At 38.5% G+C, this 25,388-nt stretch overlaps 1 protein-coding gene across 3 annotated transcripts; it reads left to right on the forward strand.

The window, feature by feature from the left end:
* Positions 1 to 299: 299 nt before the first annotated feature.
* On the forward strand, positions 300 to 24,817 carry ptpn22 (protein tyrosine phosphatase non-receptor type 22). Of its 3 annotated transcripts, none has more exons than XM_034694868.1 (27): positions 300 to 362; positions 2,095 to 2,348; positions 5,905 to 6,013; positions 7,565 to 7,641; positions 7,761 to 7,856; positions 8,215 to 8,253; positions 8,450 to 8,521; positions 8,725 to 8,784; positions 9,057 to 9,199; positions 13,065 to 13,131; positions 13,219 to 13,296; positions 13,469 to 13,555; positions 14,956 to 15,472; positions 15,556 to 15,642; positions 17,009 to 17,086; positions 17,316 to 17,387; positions 17,485 to 17,618; positions 18,270 to 18,297; positions 18,864 to 18,956; positions 19,112 to 19,180; positions 19,264 to 19,400; positions 19,795 to 19,822; positions 23,246 to 23,308; positions 23,551 to 23,669; positions 23,760 to 23,790; positions 23,883 to 23,966; positions 24,055 to 24,817. In XM_034694868.1, exons 2-27 carry the CDS (start codon positions 2,247 to 2,249, stop codon positions 24,114 to 24,116), a joined length of 2,532 nt encoding a protein of 843 aa, XP_034550759.1. In that variant the 5' UTR covers positions 300 to 362; positions 2,095 to 2,246; the 3' UTR covers positions 24,117 to 24,817. The 3 variants fall into 3 exon arrangements, with proteins under 3 accessions (XP_034550759.1, XP_034550761.1, XP_034550760.1); XM_034694870.1 differs by having other exon boundaries at positions 19,267 to 19,400; XM_034694869.1 differs by lacking the exon at positions 300 to 362 and having other exon boundaries at positions 2,045 to 2,348.
* The last annotated feature ends 571 nt before the right edge of the window (positions 24,818 to 25,388 follow it).

Genomic DNA, 25,388 nt, shown 5'->3' on the forward strand with positions numbered 1-25,388 from the left:
AAATAAATAAATAAACAAACAAACAAATAAATAAATAAATAAATAAATAAATAAATATTAACATTTCACTCGTCTCTTGTATTTCCTGGCTGTTTCTGTTTGTAACATCAGACTAGATAATTTTTGCTTTTCACAATAAAATCCCACAAACTGCAATGGAAAGTGAACAGATTTTATCATGTCAGTGTGGCCCCTTGTGTTAATATACCACAAAACCACTAGATGTCAGCATGCTGCCGATGAATTACTGGTTTGAAGGCGCTGTCATTTTGGGTCATCTGACAACTTATATTCTCTCTTCTGGTGTGACTACGGCAGACTAGGCTGCCTTCTCCTCTCACATTAACTACATGCTATCTCTGGTAAGACTTCTCTCAGTTTGTTTTCCTTATCCTCACAAAAGTAATGACTTCATTTTCATATCTTTGACTCTTTACATTACATAGGATGGTTATCTTGTTGAAACATGTGTTATCTTTTCACACTCTGATCAACATCAGCTTGCTATTTATAACAAAGGGAAGTCCTGTGTATGGTTGACATAATGCTCATATTTCCTTAAAACAAAGCTCCTCCTTTTGTTTTTTAAACAGCATTAAGATCAGAGCTGTATCGCTCATGAACACATCGCAGTGAGTAGAAATGTAAGATTTAGAGATCTGATTGATTTGATTTGATAATGGCTAAAGATTTAAAAATAGAGAAACAGACCAATCCAGCAGTAAAAGCAAGCTAACTACTTTTTATCTTTATTGATTTTGAAAAGGTCATTCATGCTTTAAGTCTATTTTACTGCAATGCACTTTACATTGGTGTTAGAAAAGCCTCTTTATCTCACCTGCAGCTGGTTCAGAAAGCTGCAGCTCATCTTTTAACTGGGGGACATAAACTGGAGCCTATATTTCAGCTTCCATCACTGGCTCCTAGTGCATGTCAGGATTGCTTTTAAGATTTTATTATTAACATATAAATCAATAAATGGGCTAGCTCCAACTTCTCTCTTTGACCTTTTGAAACTACATCTTCTATCAAGGACACTCAGACCTACAGACCATGTTGCTTCTGGCTGTCCCAAGGTCAAAGTTGAAGGTTAGGGGTGACCTAGTGTTACAGATCTAATGCTCTGCCTCCACATGTCTCCCCCCCTCACACACTCTTTTATTGTGTGGTTTGTATAATTCTATATTGTATACTTTGAGTTTGCATGTTCTCACAGTGCATGCATGGGTTCCCTCTGTGTACTGTGGCTTCTACCCACAGTCAAAGAACATGTTTGATTGGTTAACTCGTCGCGCTTTACATTATCTGTAGGTGTGAGTGTGTGTGGGTTTGTCTGGTTGTCCTTCCTGTGATAGACTAATGACCTGCAACCTTAACTGGATAAAGTGGTAATGGATGAATGGATAGGATTAAACTTTAAATACCATAACCAAAGTGGTGACATATATCAGGAAGACAAATATCCGTTTAATTCTGAGCTCTAGACACAAATCTGGTCAACTTGCAGGAACCTGATTCCAATCTGACATCTTGAGAGCACCAAAACATATCAGGATTTCAAACTTGTGTTTTATTTCTCAAAGAAATGTCAGGGTGACTCCACTAAAGTTGTAAACTAAATCAAACGCCAACTGTAGGCTTCAAGTAAAATAAGAGTCCTAGACAGTGCTGTAGGTTGCTGCTGATGTCAGGCTCACAACATCAGGATTTTCCGGATTCCCAGACATTCTCTGTCCTCACCACTCCTTCTGCCTCCATCCCTCCCCACATGTTCCCTCCTCCACTCCTCTCATGCAGCCTGAATGTTGTCCAACAGGTTTGAGGGCCTGTGCTGCACTCTGATTTTAGATGGTAACAGCTGTCCATGCTCTGTTTATGCATATATGTGTGTCCCAATCTATCTGTGGGTGTTCTCCTGTCGATCCCTCCCTGTGGCACCCTCATGCAGTCAAATTGGGTGACTTTAGGACCCTGTGAGAGACACCCAAGGGGGCGCGGCAATAGGTCTAATCTGACCACAAAACCTGTTAGCTTACTCTTGCTTCCTCTGAGACAGTTGACACGCTCCCTCACATTAGTTCCTTGATGTGACAGTTGCAAATAGAGAAGTGCTCTGAGCTGCAGCGACAGAGGTGTCGCCGCTCCTGAACCAAGGCTTTGGCCAGCGCATGACCTCCCGGATGAGGGCCTCTGTGTCCTGACATGCCTCTGGAAGGTGGCCAATCCTGGGGAGAGTACAGCCAGCCATGGAGCATCAAGCTGGGATACTGAGGAGCTTCCTGGCCCAGCTGGAGAGACAGGAGGCGGGGGACAAGGAGGCACCGAATGGCATTGCTGGGGAGTTCGCAGTGAGTTGAGTTTTGTGTTCTTTCAGGTGTAAAACTGCTGTAAGTTGTAGTATAGAAGAGCTCTCACTATTATACATCATGATATGATTGCAGTTTTTTTATTCTGACTTAAATTGCACATTAAGCAACAAAGTTCAGAGATTTCCAGACTTCCAGCTTTACAAAAGGCACCAAATTCAGGGAAGTAACATGCTGTTGTTGCACTGACAGCTTCAACGCCTCTTTGAGCTTCCTCTTTGCACTGATGTTTGTCACATGAACAAGGAAGACCTATAGGCAAATGCACAATAACCACTGACAAGCACTATTCAGTCGGTCCACCATGTTTTCACCTTGCATTTAGCTGTGTACTTTAAAACACAAAACATACAAATGCCCCAAAACTCTTAAACCACGGATGACATCATCTATGGCCTGCTGCCATGGCGATGGGTGACATAACATAGCGGTGTACTTCACATGCTGTCTCTCTGTGCTGTCAAACTGCTGCTACCACCCAGGCCACTCCAGAGAAAGGGGTCTACTGCATCACTTCCTGTGTGAACAAAAAGCACTCTGTGGTGTGAGCGCTGCAGATGGACTGCGAGGCCTTAAGCAGACTGTTTGGTTCTGTGAGAGCTGGCCTCTGAACAAAAAGACCAGTGTCTGAACCGATCCTGTAGAGCGTGGATGTGCCATGGCTTTAATGTGAGAGTCTAACCCTGTGCACAGTAAATTCCAGATGGAAATCCTCTCAGTTTTATGCTAGTGGTGTCAGTTTCTAGTGAGTGAGTCATAGATTCTGGTCATCTGGGGATGAATCACATAAAAAACCCAACATGTTTGACTAATGTGAGGTCAGTCAGGTTTAATAAGTCTGCCTTTTTCACCCTTTACCCGCTCTAACTCTACCATAAGAAATCTGAGAAATATCATAAAGGGTTTATTTCTGTTAAGACAAGATCAGTTGTGATTCTGTGTCCGGCGGGACAGTAAGGCTCTGCAAGTTACGGACTTCAGAGCAGTGAGGGGGGGGGCAACAGACTACAAAACATTTCTCTTTTTAGCTGCTTACTCCACCCCTTAAATGGATGCAAACTCATCTTTCAACCTTAGTCTTTATTTCTGTATCTTAACAAACTGAGTTTTAATGACATTGTTTAACTAATTTTTCTTTCTTGATCTTTGATTTTAAAATATTTTATGTTTTCATGCTTATGTTTGTTTAATGTCATATTTTAAATTGGATATTTTCTGACAATGACTATGGCTTTATAGAATTAGAATTGACCTGGTATTGGATCTATTAGATGTTGGGCTTACGGTCACCCTGCGGGGGTGTCAAGAGGTCTGAGCCAGCTTCGGGCTGCGACTCGACACAGAAAAGATTCAATGTGCGAGTCTTAATCTTTGGGAAGAAGTTCTGAGATGAATTGAATAATTTCAGGGTTCATTTCGGTTAAGACAAGATCAGTTGTGATTCTGTGTCCAGGTGGGACAGTAAGACTCTGCAAGTTACGGACTTCAGAGCAGCGAAGGGGGCTGGTTATTAAGGATAATCCCTCCTAATTTAAGTACATAATAAGACCCAACACTATTTACCATTTACATTAAGTTACGTAAGTACAGAGAGAGAGAGATAGAGAGATAATCATACTATTGTTATTATTGTTGTTATTATTATTGTAATTTTTATTATTATTATTCATATATTTTCTTTCTTCTATACTTCAAAAAAAAGATAAAACTACAGAGCTCTGTTAGTTTAACATTGAATCTTATTATTCTGTAATTGTTTGTAATTTTGTGTTTTATTTCTATTTAAGCTTTAGCAATGTCAACGTTTGTTTTCTATGCAAATATAGCCTTTTGAATTGATAAAATTGAATTGAATTGAGAGAGAGAGAGAGAGAGAGAGAGAGAGAGAGAGAGAGAGAGAGAGAGAGAGAGAGAGAGAGAGAGAGAGAGTAGATCAAACATAACTGGCCGCATATTCAATCTAAATGTTTGAAGTGTTTGCTGAATGTTTTTCTTGATTGTTACTGTTCTGGTTTTTGTTTTTAACTCTGTAAAGCACTTAAAATTGCTCTTGTATGAATGGTGCTTTATAAATAAACTTGCCCTGCCTTGCCTTGCCATAATGAATGAATAAATAAATTAAAGAAAACAATAATAATGATAATAGATTGCGCTGTTGGTCTAGCGGTTTAAATGCATGCCCCATATACAGAGGCTATAGTCCTAGTCGCAGCAGTCACGGCTTCAAATCCCAGCCTTGACCATTTGCTGCATGTCTTCCCTCACTCTCTGTCCCCCATATTTCCTTTTTCACTTCAGCTGTCCTGTCAAATAAGGGCAAAAATACACAAAAATATAACATTAAAAAAATAGATTGGTGTCCCTGCAGTACGGCTTTGATCAACACGGTTATCTATGATCTGAAAACATCATAACATGGCATTTAAGCACAATAACAGTTTCCCCCTTCATATGCAGAAAATGATATTACGTTGATACGGCTTTAATCATTAATGAACTTAAAAAACAGGTTTTTCCAAATAAAACGATGGGAAAAATCTAACTTTTGCTCACACCTAATTTAGTTGTTTGAAATTTGGCCTCAAATTTTGCACATAATACTTTAAACTAAGCCCAGGCATGATAACTGATGAGAATAAAGTTCTTTCTTGTTTGCATTCATCATGTTCTTTTAACAAGAAGTTTACAACTATATTTCTGTGGGATACATCAAAGTGATGTAAAATAAAATAGGTATCAATCGACAGCACTCCCTACATGGAAAACAAGTCATCAAATACATAAGTAGACATAATGGGGAGACTTCTTCTAATGTAAATCATAGGTGCATTTCAACCAAGAGCTCTGGGGTCTTTTAGCCCCCAGAACTACTTTCCTCGGAACTAAAAGGTTCCTGTGCCCCCATTGTTGTCTGCGTTTCGACCACAGGCTCAAGTCCCGGTTGTATTGTGCAAATCAGGCCAGTGACGTATGGAGAAAAATAATCATATTAAATAATATTTTGAAATCTTAATAAAAAACGAAACTAGTATGCATTCCCAGGAACTCCCTCTGTGTTTCAATAACTGTGTAAACTCCACAAACAACGTTACATTCAACCGAAAGTCCCAGGACCTTTGAAAAGTACTGCCCCCCCCCAGCAGGGGCTTTTCAGGGGGGGGAGATTATCTACCCCTGAACTAAATTTAGACCCTGGTTCCTCCGGTCGAAACGCACGCAGTTGAGGGGTAAAGTCCCTAGTTCCAGGGTAAAGTTCCTGCGGTCGAAAAACGCCTCATGCTTATAGGGTGGCACCACTGTCAGATAAGATCTCATGATACAGCAATCTTCATTAAGTATTATTTCCAGCTACCTCAGAAACCTTCCATGAAGTCTCTCTGTTCATCAGAAAACTTGCAGTGCACGTGAGCTGAAAAGCTTATTGCTTGGCATGGTGTATAAAAAGTTATCTGACATTCACATGGTTGCCAAAAATAACGACTAAATTGTGGTCGTTGAATGCCACATAGCTGCATTAAATTTCTTTTGTGTTTTTCAGAGGCTGAAAAGTCAGTCAACAAGGTACCGCACTGACAAGACCTACCCCACCAAGACAGCAGAGAAACAAGAAAACATCAAGAAGAACCGCTACAAGGACATCGTTCCCTGTAAGCTCTGCCAAAGGCACATTTATGAAACTCATGATCAGTATGGGCATTCATACTTCTGCAAATGATGATAAACATAGTTCTGCATCAAAGTGTCAGATTAAGCATTGCTACTTAGTATCATGTGCTGCATGACACACAACGACAGTACCAAGTACAAAATAGGTTCATAGTGAATTCATTTAATTCATCATGATACGCAAAGGGATACAGATCTTTAAAAAAAGACTTACATCTAACAACTCTCTGGGTTGTGACCAATTGTGTTGAAAGATCAATTTTCATTAATTTCATGAAGAAACTTTTTTCAACATTTGTTATCACTCAAAAATCTATCTATCTATCTATCTATCTATCTATCTATCTATCTATCTATCTATCTATCTATCTATCTATCTATCTATCCATCTAACTGCTGCTGTGTTTAAGGGTTCTTAGTTGCATACTTCACACAAATTAATATCAATTCACCGCTACTACATTGATCAGAATCCAAACTATGTACAGTGATACAATCAGGCCACATTTCAAGTTACAACAACAACACATCTGATCATGTATTAGCTGCAATCTAAGAAATGAAATGTTGATTTTACTAAGTTATGTCAACCGGTTCCACAAAACTCTGTTGTATAAAATGGAAAAGCAAAACACTATTACTGTGAACAACACACATTAATTAAATCTAACTTAATTACCTTATTTTAAAGCTTCATGATATTACTACATTGCATAACCACAACAACATTATGTTGGATTTACTGACACTTCACTAAGTTAACTTAATATGATTGAGTTCAATTAATTTAACACAAATGAATATTATTAACATGGTGGTCAGACAACAGCTAACGTTAGCATCCTGTCACTTACTAGCTTATATTACCGTTGGCTGGGAAGTGACTGAAAGCTGAAGTTAATGTTTGGTAGTGTTTTAAGACACAAGAGGAAGGTGTAGCTTCCTCTTTAATTCAATACTTCATCATAACTTGTAAATAAAAAATAAGCAGTAGGCTAAGAGATGGTTGAATGCAGTTGTTAGCTGTTGTTTGATGTTAGCTAGCATTTATCAAAATGTTTTACTTAAAATAATACATTTAAAAAATGTCCGTATGTACCTGTGCTGTATTCATATTGTCAGATACAGTGGATAGTGAAAGCATACACACCCCTGTTTAAATGCCAGGTTTTGTGATGGAAAAAAATATTAGTTAAAGGGTGTGTACACTTATGCAACTACATTATTTAATTTTTTTTTTTTTATTCTTCCACCTCAAATATTTTAATTTTATTTTTCAATTGAATTATTCATGTTATAGGTCACATTAAAGGTGGAAAAAGTTCTGACATTATTTATCTTTTTTCATTTATCTCATTTTATTACATTACAAAACCTGGCATTTTAACAGGGGTGTGTAAACTTTTGCTTTCCACTGTACCTGTGATGTATGTACTTAAAACCTTGCACATAGTAGTATATCATTATAAAGGCAGCTGAGCCTACCACCCTAAAGACTGTCTTTATCACAACTCAATCTCCTTTTCATGTAGTTGACCACAGCAGGGTGAAGCTCACTGTCACCACATCTAAAAATGACACTGACTACATCAACGCCAGTTTCATCAAGGTAAACTAACAAAAACCTTTGTTTTAAATGTAATGTAGTTTTTTTTAAATTCCTCTCTGTTTTTGAAAATGTGTCTACAATCTTCTGAATCTTGACTCTGAGCTTTGTTGGGTCTTCAGGGAGTGTCAGGATCCAGGGCCTACATCGCCACTCAGGGTCCTCTGCCTCACACGGTGCGGGACTTCTTGAGGATGCTTTGGGAGTACGACATAAAGGTAGGTGTCCCAGCTGTCATCTCTTTAAACTTCAAGGTGTTTTAACAAAAAAAATGTTGCCATCAAAACAACTAGTGTTGGAGCGCTGGTGGCCTAGTGGTCTAAGCGCCCCACATACAAGGGCCCGGCCGGTCGACCATTTCCTGCATGTCTTCTCTACTCCCCACATTTCCTGTCCCTCTTCAGCTGTCCTATCAAATAAAAGCAAAAAGGCCAAACATAGAAAAAACCCAACTAGTGTTCTTTGGTTGTTGGGATGATCAAGGACGCTCTCAGACATAAACTGACCTTTTGAATTCTCCTACCTCAAATCAAAAATGTGTTCATTTTAAGTTTTTGTTCTCTTTTTCAACTCTAGATTGTAGTGATGGCCTGTCGAGAATTTGAGATGGGCAAGGTAACACTGTTTTGTACAATTCAATAACCTCTCTCAGCAGATAATGTGTGTTTCTTAGTTTGTGTAACATCAAAACTCTTGCATGTTGTTTATCTTCTGCACAACAGAGGGTTGTATGTGTGTGTTGAGGTACTGTGCTTGTGTTGGTGTGTAGGTTAAGAGCTGCGATATAACACTATGCTTTCACGTCCTGTAGAAAAAGTGTGAGCGTTACTGGCCGGAGCACCAGGAGCAGCCATTTGTTTGTGAACCCTTTACAGTGTACTGTGTAAGTGTTTCATTATAATAGTCACATTTCCTGCTTTGACGGGTGTCTCTGACTGTTCAAAACGTGTGCTGACATTGTAGTTTCTGTTTTCTCACGATGTCTGTCTCAGTGAAAACCATTGTCCTGCTTTCATTGAATCAAAACTGGAGGAACATTATGGCCGTTCAACTGAAACCACTACTTTATCGCTTTTTCTTGAACAGGATTCAGAGGAACCGAAAGGCGATTATCTGACAAGGACGTTGAGGATGAATTATCACAATGTAAGTAGTGTTTATACCCTGACTGTGGAAACAACTGACTCTGTAAAAGCTGAGATTATTATCTGACATGTTGTCAGCTGCAACAAAGACCAGAGGCACTTTTAGAAATCTCAAAACTAATGTGGTCATTTCACTTGAGACGGATTCTTTTAACATACACTGAAATAATTCAAGCTCATCTTCAACTTTCACAATCCAGCATGCAGCAGCAAAAAGCATGTTATAAGTGGTTGTCTGTAATGTTATTTATTGAACGCTTTTATTCTCTCCAGTCTAGCCGAACTATGACACAGCTGCACTATGTCAACTGGCCGGATCACGGTGTGCCAGACTCCATCCCTCCCATCCTGGACTTGCTGCATGAGATGCGTTCAGAGCAAGAACATGATGATGTTCCTGTCTGCATCCACTGCAGGTAAGGCTGACTTACTGAATTTAATTCTACATAAATCCCCTACAGAATAATAATAATAATAATAATACATTTCATTTATATAGCACTTTTCACAGAACTCAAAGACACTTCACAAATAGCCCACAATACAAGAAAAAAAATAGAAACACAGTGGATATAAGAACATTAACAGTTAAAAGCAGTTCTGAAGAGGTGAGTTTTGAGGTGGGATTTGAATGCTTGTAGGTCAGTGGAGTTGCGTACGTGTTTGGGGAGGGAGTTCCAGAGATCGGGGGTAGCAATGGAGTAAGCCCTGTCGGTGCTTGGTCCTACAGGGTGTGGAGAGGAGGTTTTCATTGAAGGAGCGGAGAGCACGGGAGGCCTTGTGAGGGTGAGGCAGGTCAGTGAGATAGGAAGGGGCCAGGTGATGGAGGGCTTTGTAAGTCAGGAGGAGGAGGAGTTTGAAGTGAATGCGTTGGGGGACAGGAAGCCAGTGGAGGTTTTGGAGGACAGGGGTGATGTGATCACGGGAACGGGAGTGAGTGAGTGAGTAGATCGGCAGCTGAGTTCTGGATGTACTGGAGTTCATTGAGGACTTTGGATGATGAACCATATAGGATGCTGTTACAGTAGTCAGTTCTGGAGGTGATGAAAGCATGGATCAGGGTTTCAGCTGCAGCGAAGGAGAGTAGTGGGCGGAGTCGGGTGATGTGAAAGAAGGCGGTTTTGGTGATGTTAGTGACATGTTTTTCAAAGGTGAGGTTGGTGTCAAAAATTATAAGAATGAATCTTGATCCATCTTTCATGAGTAATCTGTGGACAAGGTTTGTGCATTTTAACTCCAACAGTCATGTGTATTACACAACGTGAACCTTTGTGGTGAAATAGATTAAAGGAATGTCTTCCGTAGCTGCATAGTCTATCACTTTGTCTGACACCTTTCACCACCAGCAAACGCCAGTCCTACTCCTGATGGTCTTGTCTGCTTCTGTAGCTCATAAAGATGCATCATTCCAATTTTTAAGTCTGTTTCATAACCAGTTAAAAGTTCCTGACAGTAGCTTTAAAGCTTGACTTTGTCATTTGTGGTCAAGCTCTGCGGTTCCACACTTGCAGAGTAAACAGGCTTGAAATACTCATCGCAGGCTTTGTACTTGGTCCCCTATTCTGAGCGCAAAACACTCCAACTCGCCCTTATGATAGAAAACCATGGTGTGAAATCTTACAGCTGTGCATGTGACCCAGTTGTATTTGTATCTATTAAACCTTGTAGGGCTATGTATGAATTCAAATGAGGAAACGTGACAAATAACAGTCTTTGAGGTTGAACCACAGGAGGACAGCGCTGAAGGACATTAAACATGAAACTTTTAGAAGGGATTTGGAGGGAAATAGTTTCTGCGTCTTGCTGCTTCGATTTTTACAAAAACATTGTGATACTTAAATCAAATTTTCAACTGTAGCAGAAACAAATCCTATTATTTCCTTTCTGCTGCAAAGAAGCTATTTCATGCCTATGTCGTCCCCCATCTTCACTGTTTCGCATTCTAATTGAACTTCTGAGGTAATGAGTGAATGGACCGCAGCTGCTAGCGTTTTAACCAACGTAATTGCTCAATAGAACATCGTGACCACAGCATCATATCTTCACAGGCCTCCTGACTGAAATAATTAGTTTAAAATTAATTAATTGATGCTTAATCAGCTCAATATATTTCTACATCTCTGCCTCTGTACTTCTAAGAAATACAACAATGCAGCAATTATTCTTAAACTGCACAACTAGTCAACAACTGATGTCAATTAACCTCTTAGATAAATGTAAAGCACTTTGAACTGCTCAGAATATGCTGTGCTCATTAAGCTTATGAAGATAACATAGGCATCTTGTATAAAAGCTTTCGAGGGTAAGTATGCACCCTCTTTTCTTTGAGGCAGGAAATGTGTGTAGGTGGGTAGCCAAAAGACCCATTACACTTAAAAGTCTATGTGTGGGCTTTCCCCTCACTATTTCCACCATTAACACTCTGGTACATTCAAAAACCACATCTGCTTTTTTCACAGAAATTTGCATTTAGTTCTCAAACCAGCTGACATGTTGGGTCTGACATTTATCAGAATCAGAATCAGATTAACTTTATTTATCCCGGGGAGGGAAATTCGGGCATTACAGAGCTCTTATTAACGGTATGTAAGAGAGTTAGATATTAATAGAGGAAGGAATAAAATAAGATATAAATAAAATAAAATAAAATAAAATAAAATAACATAACATAACATAACATAATATAAAATGAATCAAAATTAAATAAAACAAAATAAAATAAAAATACAATAAAATAAAATAACATAAAATAAGATGAATTGAAATAAAATAAAATAAAGTAAAGTAAAAGAAAAGAAAAGAAAAGAAAAGAAAAATACAATAAAATAAAATACAATAAAGATCAAATAAAATATAATAAAATAACCTAAAATAAAATGAATTAAAATAAAATAAAATAAAGTAAAATAAATTAAAAATACAATAAAAGAAAATACAATAAAGATCAAATAAAATATAATAAAATAAAATGACATAAAATAATAATAAAGTATTTACAGAAGTGCAGAATAGTTTGAGTTAGCTATGTCTGGAAGCGCTGGGAATGAAGGAGATATATACAAGGATGTTAAAGTGGCGGGGATATTGCACAGTGTATTGCACTGTTATTGTAAGGTTATTGCACAGAGTGCAGGATATCATTATTATTGTTTATTTTTATTTATCTCTGTGAATCAAATATTGTGATTTATTGCTATTTTTTGATTGGAGTTTAGATCCCCTACTAACAGATGGATCATAGAGAGATGCTAGGTGAAGAAGCCTGAAACCTTGTTATGAAATCAGATACTTAAAGAAGTCCAAGTCAATCTTTGGACTGAATGACAAAGAGAAAATGTGTTTAATTTTACATTTCATTGTTGTTTGTTATTATTGGCACAAATTTTAATCATCAGTGTGAGGCATATAAACAGGCGTTTTTAGCGCCCCCTGTGGACAAAGAAGTAACATGTGTGTTAGTCTACTCCTGAAGCATTCTGAAACTAACTTTGTCTACACCTACACCATGTCCGTGGTTTAAAGTGACCATAAAGAAACTCTCAGTCTCGTCTCTGATGGTCTTTTTTGTTTTTGTTAGTCATAGAGAGGCATCGTTATTGATTTTATTCTGTTTCACAACCATCTAAAAACTCCAATCACAGCTGTAAAGAACACCTGTAGCTGATATTAATTTTGGTTTTCAAATAAATGTGACCTGAAAATGAATGGGAGTTTTTTTCAGCTAGCTTTACTGTAAACATTAAGTCACTGTTGAACCACTGTGATAGCATATATTCTAAAAGCCTGTTATGATATGCCCACATCATTTCCATAATGATGTGTCACAGATGGAACGTTGAGTCAAATCCAACCTACTCAGCTGTCAAGTTATGTCAACACTAGACAGCTGTCAGAAGTTTGCACCTGGATATCAACAGTAACATGAAAAGGACATTATCTATCAAACCTCTCAACTCTAAAAATAACACCACAAAGTTAAATAAACTTTTGACTGACATTGTCAAGAAGAATAGAACATTTTACCCTATAATTAAATGTAATTTACTGCAGTACTTAAAACACTGAATGGGTGTGCTCTGAGCAATAAATACCTGAGTTCAAGTGAATGAAGACAATCGTTACAGAGTTTAAAATTATGTAGTTTACAAACGCCATCATGACTGATGCCTTTTTCAACTCCATGTGGCTAAAAGTAGCTTGTCTTAACATCGCTCATTATTGTCTCTTTCTGGGGGATCAGCTGAGAGGCTGTAATGTGATGTTTTTCTGCTGTGTCTGTAGTGCAGGCTGCGGCAGAACGGGAGCCCTGTGTGTCATTGATTACACCTGGAACCTCCTGAAGAAACAGGTGAGATATTCTTACCCTCTGCATATTATCTATCTTAATGCTCCTTAATTGTAATCTAAGCTGTACTGACATGTGTGCTTTTTTTAGGTGATCCCTCCAGACTTCAATATCTTTGACTTGGTCCAAAACATGAGGACCCAGAGGCCCTCGCTGGTTCAAACCAAGGTAGAAGCTTTATTTCTTTTAATAAAGCATCAAATGTAACAAATCATCCAACAAGCAGAACCACATTTCAGTGACTTCCTTCTATTCAAAATCTTTTGATGTTTTGAGCTCTGTGCGTCATGCCCGAGGGCCATGGAGACTAACAGAGCAGGTTTTTGTTGTTTATTCTCAGGAACAATATGAGCTGGTTTACAGAACCATCAAGTTACTGTTCAAGACATATCTACAGTCCATGGAGGCACACACCCACAGAGATATGGTGAGTGACAAAGAAGATAGCCTTCTGATTGAAACAAGAGAACATGCAGACGATGGAAATGTACAACACTTTTTCCCAGCATCACTGACTGATAAGCACCACTGTCAGACCGCTGTGGCAGGTGGTCTTGTGGTTGCAGCAACAATCACGCACTCACTCACTCACACGGTCTGAGTTGAAAATATTAGATTAAAGGCGAGTGATTCAAACAGCCTAATGGAAAGTTTTGTGAGTAAGGCTGCTGCATTACAGATTTCAGGATTCCTTCATGAAAAAAGTGAGCTTTTATCTGTTTCCATCAAACGTGACTGTTGTCTGCAGGTCCAGTACTCACTGAAGAGTTTACAGTGCAGGCTGTTGGTTCCCTTTTGGCTGAGTTCATCATCTGTGATAGTACTTTAGCTCAAGAAATAGCTCTTGTATACACTAAGCAATCATTTATTATCTGTATTATGGCAACCACATGTGTCAATGTCCAATGTTGAAAAATGAAGCTAATGCAAATGTGCCAAAAAAAAATTGCAGTTCCTTGATTGTCCACTAGAGGCTGGCTCTCTGGAAGCCACATACACACCCATTCAAAAAAAAGCTGATGTTTACAGCCGGGTTCAAAAAACAAGGGTATGATATGAGATATGAGTAAAGTTTTCAATATCTCATTAGTTTTTAAGATATTAGGGTTGTCAGTTTTATATAGTTGTGGACACAGCTGACATACTGTTTGCCTTGAAGCCCAAGGCCCCCCTCAACCTCTTAGACCTCTTCTAGAGGTCTAGATTGATAGCCAGTGAAATTAGCTTGAGTCAGTGTTTCCAATATGGCGACCACCATCATTGGGTTTCAAACATAGACTGTATAAATAATGGATATAGTATCTGTGACGTCACCCATCTGTTTCTGAAGTCTTGTCTTGAAGCCAATCGTCGGCGGGAGCCATATTGGAAATGTTGAACTCAACATAACTGCTGTTGAGCGAGTGTGATGTAAAGAGGCGGGGTTTGAGCCACCTAGCCAACAGCTACAGTGTTCCTGCCTGTCAATCAAGTCAGCTGTGCCTCTCATTGGAAAACTCGTAATCTTAATATGTTAGAAATTGCAGCATTATGAAAAAAAAAATCCTATGATCATATTTTGTAGAGTCTTTAAACCATTTAACAATCTGCTCAACGCTGACTGACATGTGTCATTACTGTGTTCCCAGCCAGGCAGACATCATTTGATTGGCGATGCCTACAGAGTCCTGAGAAATGGTTTTAGACAGCAATTTATTTATTTTTTTCAAACTTTGAGACCTTGATACTACTTCAAGGACATATCCAGAGGCTTCTTTGTAATTTTTCTTCATGTGACCTAGGCTGTGAAAGTTGTTGTGACTCACACCTCTTTATTAATCTACCCAGCTGACAATGGCCCCGCCCACAATCACACCTGAAAATGAAAGTGAGCTCTCTGACCTGAGTGAGGAGCTGGATTTACAGCACATTCTCGAAGAAGAAATGGATGCGCTACGACAGCTCCACACTCCCCTGTCCTCTGATTCAGGAAATCTAATCTCAGCAAAGACTCAGGACATACAGAGAGACCAGCAGAAACTGTATCGACTGCAAACCTTTCCTGATATAGTGGCTACCACGGAGGAACCCAGAACCTCACCTACAGTCATTCACACTGGCCAGAGAGCCACAGCAGCAGGGGAGAGTGACATCATACCATCACCAAACCCTTCACCATCACCTGCTGTGGCAGCAGCCATTTGTCTGATGGTGGAAGACCCCTACTTTGATACTCTTCCTTCATCTAGGGACGCACCAAAGGGCCCCAAAAAAGAAACCAAAGGATGGACAGAAAGCTCTGTTTTTAAAGCGCCCACATTGTGTCTGAATGACCAGACCATGGAGCTCAGCTCTCCTGCTTCAGGTACACGGTCAGATTTTCATATCTTGAAGGATCGTAGAGTTAAATTTAGGAGACATTTGGATAACCTGTCTTATATTTTGTAGGTGTTGTTAAAGTTCACACTTACGAAGAGGAACCGCCTCCCCTTCCTCAACGAACCCCTGAATCCTACGTGATGGATGTTGAAGCAGGTTGGTGTTCTCAGAGTTCATGAAAATGTGTTTTTTAACAATAAGTTTGTTGAAGACTTGTCCTCTAAATTCTTTGATTTTATTACATTCATTGGTTCACCAGATTCATGATGGTAATTTTTTCTTCTGGTGTAGTTCTCAGGCTGCAAAGCTATAATGCTATATTAATGTTAAACTGTATTCCGGGTTATCTAAGTCCTAAAAATTCATCAACAAAGATGAATGCATAGATTAAGGAAGAGGATTAGGGCCACTGAAAAAAAATAAATTAAGGTCAATCTTTTTAATTTTTAATTATTATTATTCTAAGGAAAAAAGTCAGAATTCTGAGATTAAGGTCAGAATTAAGATTTTTTCTAAGAGCTCTGACTTTAATCTCAGAATTCTGACTTTTTTCTCAGAATAATAATAGTTTAAAAAAATTGGACCTTGAAATAATTTTTTTTTTTTTTTTCAGTGGCCCTAATCCTCTTCCATACATAGATAGATATTATCATTTTACTGCGTCTTGATTAATGAGAAACTAAAAGAATTCATAGCAACCTTTATTATACATATCATACATTGTATCCATCTGAATTTCACTGTTCTTTATACTGTGTATGTTTGTTTAAATAACCTGGTGCAATTTTATCCGTGCAATAACATACATATCTATTTATCAGATAGAAGTGTACATAGTGTGTATACATCTGTAATAGTTTCCATTTATTTTTTTTATTTTATCTTATTTCATTTTTAATTTTTCTATTTTATTTTATTTTATTTTATACTATTCTATTCTATTTTATTTTATTTTATTTTATTTTATTTCATATTATTTCATTTTATATTATTCTATTTTATTTTATTCAATTTTATTTTATTCAATTTTATTTTATTCAATTTTATTTTATTTTATACTATTCTATTCTATTTTATTTTATTCAATTTTATTTTATTTCATTTTATATTATTCTATTTTATTTTATTCAATTTTATTTTATTTCATTTTATTTTATTCTATTCTATTTTACCTTTGTCATTGCTATTATTATTGTTAAGTTTTTTAACTATGTAAGTACACTGTTGTATTCCCCTGTCCCCTGTTGTAAGCTGCTATAACAAAAGAATTTTCTCCAATGGGGGACCAATAAAGTATATCTTATCTTATCAGACCGTATACTGGAGGAAAACAACCCATTAACTATTATTAGCATTTAGCTAAATTTACAGTCCAAGTTAATATAGCATAAACTAATTATGTTAGTCAGGGATTAACGCCTGTCCTACTGATGTTCGTAACACCCAAGCACGTATGGCTTTTAAATTATATGAACGTTGCCAATATGCGCGTTAAATAACATGTTTTAACTTTGTCTTTTAGAGCATGCAGATCCCGGTGAGAGATTAACAGTGATCATTCCTCCTAATGCTGCTGCTGAGGCTGTCAAGGAGCTGGGAGGTAAGTAAACATACACCAAAAACACTGGGAACTTTTAAAAGACATGTCATAGCATGCTCAGTTAATTTTCATGTAGTCTTACATCTTAAAATAATCAACACAGTTATATTTGAATGATTATGCTGGATGCATTTATTCATTTTGAAGAACAGAAGTAACTTCTGCGATGTTGAAATGTTGGTTTCTTTGTGAAAAATTCAGACTGTGATATTTGTATCCATTTTTCTAGGTAGCCCCCCCTCACCTGTGCCCCCACTCCCAGAGAGAACCCCAGAGTCATTTGAGCTGGCTATCGATCAAGGTGACTTTATAATACTTCTTTCAATTGTAAATCAATTGTTTTAAACCAGGTTCAATTCAAACATAATGTTAAAATCTATACTCCTGTTCCCTTTCAGCTCCTGTGGAGCAGAAGTTAGAGGTCAAGCCAGTGAAGCCGAACCGGATAGGAGTGTCTTCAGAGTGGTCTGGAGACTCAAAGCAAGCCACTGCTGCATCTCAGAATGAAACTAAACCTTGGGCGAGGAGCAAGGTGAGAAAAAGCCCCTTCCTCTGTGGTGTAACTTCCTGTACGGTAACTGACATATTTACATACAAAATGACATATTTTCACAAAGTCAATGGACACCTCTGCTCCTTTGGTACATGTCACCTAAGTTGTGAATTGTATAGGTAGATTAAATAATGAGAGATTTAAGCTTCTTAAAGCTGCTGTGGAGGGTTTTTAGTTGGTCATGATGAAACAAACTGAAATGAACACTGATGTCATTTTATGACCTATAACAGTGAAGGAGACCATCAACAACAGGACTAAGTATTAGTATGTTACATTATTTTGTTACTTGTGATGCCTGAAACTGCTGTTATGGGGGCGGTGTCAGACTACGTGGTTAACTGTTCGATACCAAACATCTTTTGTTTACTTTTAATGCCGAAGATTCACAGTGAGTGATACATTTGGCAGACTTGTTTAAATCAAAAACAACTTACACATGTACAGGACAAGAGCAGCAAAGAGATAGGGAGAGAAGAGGGGCGGGGCTAAATCAATACAGACCAGAAGTTTCTCAGAGGAGCTTTAACTGAGCTGAAATGTTTCTTCACACCCATGTTTAACAGACTGTGAGCGCAAGAAAAAAAAATTGCAGTTCTGTAATAGCCTCATGCTTTTCTTTTCTTGCAGAGTATGAAAGCAAAAATGAGCTTCTCAGGTGAGATATTTTCCTATACTATACTATACACACACACAAAAAAACAGAGGTGACCAGGCCTTTGCAGTCCTCTTTTAAATCTCTTTTAAACATGCTTTTATTTCTTAACTCATCACTGACTTTTTAATTTCTGCATGGTTTTTATTATTGTTTTTACTTCACTCATTTTAGCTCTCCTTACCTTTGTCATGTACTTTATTGTTTTTGTTTTCACTCGCTATGTCTTGCACTCTGTAAAGCACTTTGTAAACATGTTTTTAAAAGGTGCTATATAAATACATAAATAAATAAATGTCTAATAATAAAGCCAGCTGACATGTAATTCATAAAAGTATGCAGATATATGATGATGGGGGTGCCATTGGCCTTGCAGTGTAAGCACGCCCCCCATAGTTTGAGGCTATAGTCCTCTTTGCATCAGGCTAAATTGAACAAAAGGATGCACAATGATACATTTACATTTATGCCTTTTTCAACTTGTTAATAAATTATGTGTTTTATCTAATATAACTGTGAAATTCTGCACATATAAAATAATCAATAAGTGTATTTTCTGATGACTTTAGTTCCAGTTACACAAGTCCAGCCTGCATCAAATCCAACCAACCATCACCCACACTGTGCTCCTCTGGACATACCTCCCTTGCTGCTTCATCAAAGTAAGCTCACCAAACTAAACGATTATGATCACTATCTGATTGACAACATTTCTGTCTGATGTCATGTTGAGTACCCAAAGTACCCAAAGTACCCAGATGATTGAAAGTCATAGCACAACAATGAGACATGAATTTTCCCTTCACTGAATGTGCAGCCGAGGAAAGCCTGACTCCTCCTCTTCCTGACAGAACCCCAGACTCCTTCGTCCTCAACACGGGAGACAGTGAGTTTCACTTCCTTTTTGCATCAGACACGCTCACGTTAGCTACCACAGCAGAGTTTTGATTCAAGTCTCGTCATTTCCAGCAGCTCATGGGAAAACGCCTCTCAACCACCAGCATGTGGAAACGACACATCCCTCATTACGGCTCAGTGTGTCGTCAGGTCAGGGCAGCACCTCTCAGCCAAAGACGTTCACTGATGCTGTTAAGAGCCGGAGCAAGGTAACAACATCCTGATAAGTCAAGAACAGGGGGGTTTGTCAAGTTCTGTCAAGATGTCTATCAAGTAACAATTATTCATCTAATAATTACATCTCTAAAATGTCAAAATAAGTGCAAATATCATGCAACATTTTCTAGAGCAACAGACAAAACACAAAGACTTTAAATCTGCAGTAATAAATGTCAAAGAAAAGCAGCAGATTATTCCATTATGATGCTAGGAATGAGTAATGTTTGATTATCTGCCTCAAAAATCTGTCATCAATCTTCATCAAATCGTCTAATCATTCTGTGAACTAAGCTTTGAAGCTCTACAACCCTCAGTGAGACATCAACAGAAAACTTTCCATCTGTTACAACAACCTGAAAACTGTGTTCGTATTTTCCCCCCCAGAGTGTTCGAGTTAAAAGTTCAAAACAAGGTAAGCTACTTCATCTCACGAGTGACGCTTCCTGCCTCTTCTGCTTTCATATCACTTGACCCTGGCAGTTAAGGACAAGGTTACCCCATGAACATAAGAAAAAACCCCAACCACATGTTGGTTCAGCTCTCAGTTCGCTCTGACTTTCCCAGCATGTCTGTGTAGAGCACTCAAGCCTGTTCATTCTGACTTAAGACCAACATGTATGAAAACAGTTTAAGAACATGGAGCTGCATAATCTCACAAAACAGCTTAGCAGTGTAGTTCTATCAGAAGTTACTCATGTAGAGGTGATTACTGTCATCTCTGTGATCATTCAAAGTTGATTGAAGAGCAGTTGTGAGTGTTAACCACAGCATGTGTGAGTGTCAGCATGTGCAGAAGCGACCTGGCCGGAAAGTTGTGAAACTGACGTCACACTCTTTCCACCGACAAAGTGAATTCATTTAACTTACCCATAAGATGTCACAGATCCCTCAGGTTGGTACGGTCCACAGCAGAACAGACACTTGTGGATATGGAGAGTTCAGTGACTCCTGTGTCAGTGTTTGTTGAGTGTTTGTTGAGTGTTGACTCGCCGTTCCTCCTCAACTCTGCTAATCCAGTACAGAACGCTGCAGGAGTCCACAACAGAGCTGTCAGTCAGTCATCTTTTTAAATTTAGATGATGGCCCTGTCACACCTTGACGATTTAGCCAGTGTTGCATGCACAACAATTTTAGACTTACTCACCGTACTACAACATATACCAGTGTGCTTCAGCGTACTCTTAACTTGTACAAAACTAACCTATAAATGGAGCGACGCCTGCAAGCTAGTTCAGGCAGACAACTCGAGCTGCAATGCCATACACGTCACATGTCCCACTCTCTTATCCATCATCCAATCCTGCCCTCTGCCTCTCAAATTGGCGGTCTATTTAAACTGGGAAAAATCTCCCATCTCTCCCTCTGCCTGTCAACGACTCTGCTGCTGCATGCCATTGCTGATATTTTCTTCTTCCCCGCCGCCTCCCCAGCTTCCACCTGCAGGCTCCGGGGGTGTTTAGTAGGTTTTGCTCATCACTCCTCAATGTCTGCATGTAAACTTACCTGCAGGGAGTGATGAGGCCGGAGCCTGTGCGCCAAACATGAATATGTATTTGCTGCTACAATAAACAATTTAAACGCGAGTTGTCTGACTGAACTTATGCGACGTATGCCAGCATACTCGCCATTCTTTTTATACGCTGGCTAAATCGTCAAGGTGTGACAGGGCCATAACTAATTAAAAGTAAACTTCTCAGAAGTATTAGCACTTGGACAGAAATCAGCATGATAAGAACTATCTATAATGACAGAGACCATGTTTGAGAAGGATTAACCTGAGCTGTATTTAAATGTTATTGTTAACCCATGATCTGTGTGATATTACAAGGGAGGTGGGGTTTATGATCTATTCTGCAGCCAGTCAGCAGGGGGAGCTCTAAATATTGTGTCTTCACAGTAAGTGAACACTTGAAGTGTCCATTTAGAGGAGGATATGATACTGTATAATTCGATACAATAATTTATGATACATTACAACTGAATACAATACTACGATATCATCGCTGTCAGGCAGAACGCTTGAATCTCAAAACTCAGTACTTTCTAGGACTTAAAGAAATATGTATTGTTTGCACATAATTAAAAACACAGCATCAGATTCGACCACAAGCTTTCCTCAGGTACTTTCCATCTGTAATGATTAAGAAAGCCTACTGACAGACATAAAGGAAGATCAATAACATTAATTCATGGAAAAGAATTTAATAAATAAAGATGGAGATACAAGGTTTCTGCCGGACAGCTACGATATGATACTATACAACACAATAAATACGATACTATACCTCTCAGTACGATATGATATGATGCAATTCTTTCTTTCAACTCTCACATCAATAGCATAACCCGGTCTGCATATTTCCATCTCCGCAACATCAACCGTCTCCGCCCCTCTCTCACCCCTCACACCACTGCCATCCTGGTCCACAGTCTCGTCACTTCCTGTATCGATTATTGTAACTCACTCCTCTTCGGTGTCCCTCACAAATCCCTCCATAAACTTCAACTGGTCCAAAACTCTGCAGCCCGCATCATCACCAGAACCCCCTCCTTTCACCACATCACCCCTGTCCTCCAGCAGCTCCACTGGCTACCGGTCAAACTCAGAATCAATTTCAAAATCCTCCTTTACACATTCAAGGCCATCCACAACCTCTCCCCCCCGTACCTGTCTGATCTCCTCCACATTGTCACCCCCTCTCGCTCCCTCAGTCGCTCTGCTCCCCAACTCTGGAACTCACTCCCACCTGACATCCGAAACTCTGACTCACTACCCCTCTTCAAATCAAAACTCAAAACCCATCTGTTTCAAACTGCATTCCCTGCTTAATTTCCACTGCTTCATTTTAACTTGGTGTTACTTTGCTTGTTGTTTTTATTTATTTTATCGTGTTGTTTTATTTATTGTGTTTTAATCTGTCTGTAAAGCGACCTTGAGTGTTTTGAAAGGCGCTTCTAAATAAAATGTATTATTATTATTATTATTATTATTAATACGATACAAAACTATACGTTGTAATTAGATAATATACAATACAATATGATCAAATAAAGTACTGTATTGTCACAGTACTTTTTCTAACTATACAAAATAGATCAGCCTCTAACTTTTTTGCAATATCCTGATTATGACAATATTAAATATTGTACTAGCATAATAACTTTATTAAAGTTAGATATTTTTGGACTTGTACACCTTGTAGAGGGGATAGGACAGTTGTTAGAACAGGAAACCAGGACAGAGAATGGTGGAGTGACATGCAGGAAACCACTAACCACTAGGCTTAAACCATGCCAGTTACAACAAGGTCCCATTTCTAATAGCAAATTTTGTGTCAAAGAGAAAACTTTGACATCATTAGTTTTATCAGATAAGATTATGTTTTTAGTTAATAATGTCATAGAGAGGTTTAAAGGTTGTTTGAACAAACTTTCAACTCCTAGGTTAATGCACCCTGCTAACGTTTTAGCAGTTCCAGATCACAAAGCTCAAATCATGTCTCAATCACTTCCTACTAATCCCTGCAACCTTATAAGACCTCTGAACTAAAGAGTGGATTTTATGATTATTGTACCACAAAGAGTAAGTTATATTTGCAATATTATCCTGATAAACTGTAAGATAAAAGGTCTCTGAATGGTATTGTGATACTATACAGAACTCATTTACCCCTATGTAGCCACCTATTTTTGCCACTGGGAGGCATCCTTTGACCAAGAAATATATATAATAAAAACATTGATTGTTTGAATGGCAGGTTTCTTTGTCTTTTCATGATTTGTCTAAATGTTCGTGCATCACCAGAGGAGATTTATCAGTGTGTTTCTCTCACAGAGCCCCTCACTGCAGCTCCGCAGCTCACTCCACCTGCTGTGGTCAGAGCAGAAGCAGGAAGTGGTGAGTCTATTCAAACAGAAGGGGCTTCACAGACACAGTAGCCTCTTTCATACATGCTTATTGAATAGAGGTATGATTAAAAAAGGATATACCATATCAGAGGCTTTGGTTACATCTAGCATGGCTCAGTTATACATGCACGTGTCACTATTTTCTCCAAGCCTATCTGCAGCAAGCACATGAAGAAAATGGTGGCTTTCAAATAGCAGCTAATAACTTCATTTCCTCTCTGTGTTGATCAGCACAAGTCGCAACAGATGACAGACAACAGCAAGATACGAACCGCAGGGGCTCGCTGAACGCAGAGACACCAGGAAACAGACCAGAGAAAAGCACAGAGAAGGGCATGTTGCGATCAAAGGTAACACATGCACTGTTCAAAATACATTCACAGTTGAATAAAAATGTTAAAACAGTTTCTTAACTCTGTATCTTTGTTTTGTTTGTCCAGAGTTTGAAGTTCTTCAGACACAAACTAAAACGTAAGTTGTTAATTTAAATGTTTGCTCAGCATATACACTGATGTCTGTAAGAAAACCAGGACCAACATGTTAAAACTGTCATCCATTCTCAGCTAAAACTGCCCCTCCACCACCTCCCACTCAACCTGAAACACCAGCTCCATCATACAGCGTCTCAACTTCACTCTTCAAATTAGGTAGGCCTGCATCTAATATATTGAATACTGCATCATCATATAATGGCATTGCATCATCATTTTATGACATCTTCTGCATATTTTTCAGGGTTTGGGATCCGTTTTGGAAAACCTAAAGGCCCCAGGACTCATCCAGACGGCTGGATGTGAGGCAGGCAGCCATCGCTGAACATGGAAGATGTGTGTAATGATATTTGTTGTACATTGAGCCCTTAAAGGACTTGGTACTATGGAAAGATTTTTGAGTATCTCTTGGAATTACTGTGTAAGACCACATAAGGCCTCTTCTTTTTGCATTGCATGTCACAGTAGCTCCCTTAAAGAGAGAACAGAAAGTGCCTTGATACCTGCTCTAATGTTTGTTTGTACAGAAGATCAGATTAGCTTGATTCTTATTATCAATACGAGTCTAATCGAACAACTTTGATAGCCACTTGGACCAAAGACTTGAATGTTTGATCAAAAAAACTCTGGAAGTCTGAGCTTTAATGTTCACGCCAAATACCGATGAACAGGACAGTGAGGTATTTTTGTGTGTATGTCTCTTTGTGCTTAAAAAAAAAACCGGGTACTTCATTGCATCTAGTTCAGATCGGCACATCTCTTTTGCATAAGAGACAAAAACTTCCCATATACTGCGTAATTGGTTTTACATATTTAATGTATCTCACATCCATCTGTAGCTTATAGAGCATCATATTTTAAAAGGATCATCAACATGTTGAAAAGATGTGTTCAGGTACCAAGAATGTGACGTATGATGCAACTGTTAAGTTAAACTACTGTATGTTTGATACTCTTGTTACAGACGAAATTATTTATTAAAAATATGTACAATTCTGTGAATTCAATCTCAAGTGTCATCTTTCTTTTGCTTCATAACACATTCAGAATATCAATGACTGTGTTACTTCAATCATAGACCTAAATGTCATTTCCAAAAGCAAGCTAGTGTTTCCCACAGACAATCGCCCAAGAATAATTTCTGATGATTTGCATGATTATTTTTCACCGGTCGCCGATCCACCTATGATCAATGAAAGTCAGTTCTCGCCATAGACTGTATAATTAATGGACGTAGTATCCATGACGTCACCCATCTGTTCCTGAGCGCTGTTTTGAAGCCAATTGTGGATAGGAGCCATATTGGATATGATGAAGTCAACTTAACTTCTGTCGCGTTAGTGTGAGGTAAAGAGGCGGGCTTTGAGCCTCCTAGCCAACAGCTAAGTGTTCCCGCCTGTCAGTCAAGTCGTTCATGTCCTTAAATAGGCAAAACTCTTATCTTAATAATCTTAATATCTTCTGAACTGTCGCGTTAGAAAAAAAATCCTCCCCCTACAGTGTGTGCCGATAGAGAAATTAGCTACCTAGACCTAAACCATTTTTTGAACCAGACTGTAAACATGTTTATTTCTGCTG

The sequence above is a fragment of the Notolabrus celidotus genome, chromosome 11 (assembly GCF_009762535.1).
Source record: "Notolabrus celidotus isolate fNotCel1 chromosome 11, fNotCel1.pri, whole genome shotgun sequence".
NCBI classification, from domain to species: domain Eukaryota; kingdom Metazoa; phylum Chordata; class Actinopteri; order Labriformes; family Labridae; genus Notolabrus; species Notolabrus celidotus.

Excerpts from the sequence above, each read along its gene's own strand:
- ptpn22 (XM_034694868.1), top strand. The coding sequence starts at position 2,247 with ATGGAGCATCAAGCTGGGATACTGAGGAGCTTCCTGGCCCAGCTGGAG. Across the intron at positions 13,556-14,955 it reads CACACACCCACAGAGATATG|CTGACAATGGCCCCGCCCAC; the intron begins GTGAGTGACAAA and ends TAATCTACCCAG. Across the intron at positions 23,791-23,882 it reads CTTCAGACACAAACTAAAAC|CTAAAACTGCCCCTCCACCA; the intron begins GTAAGTTGTTAA and ends ATCCATTCTCAG.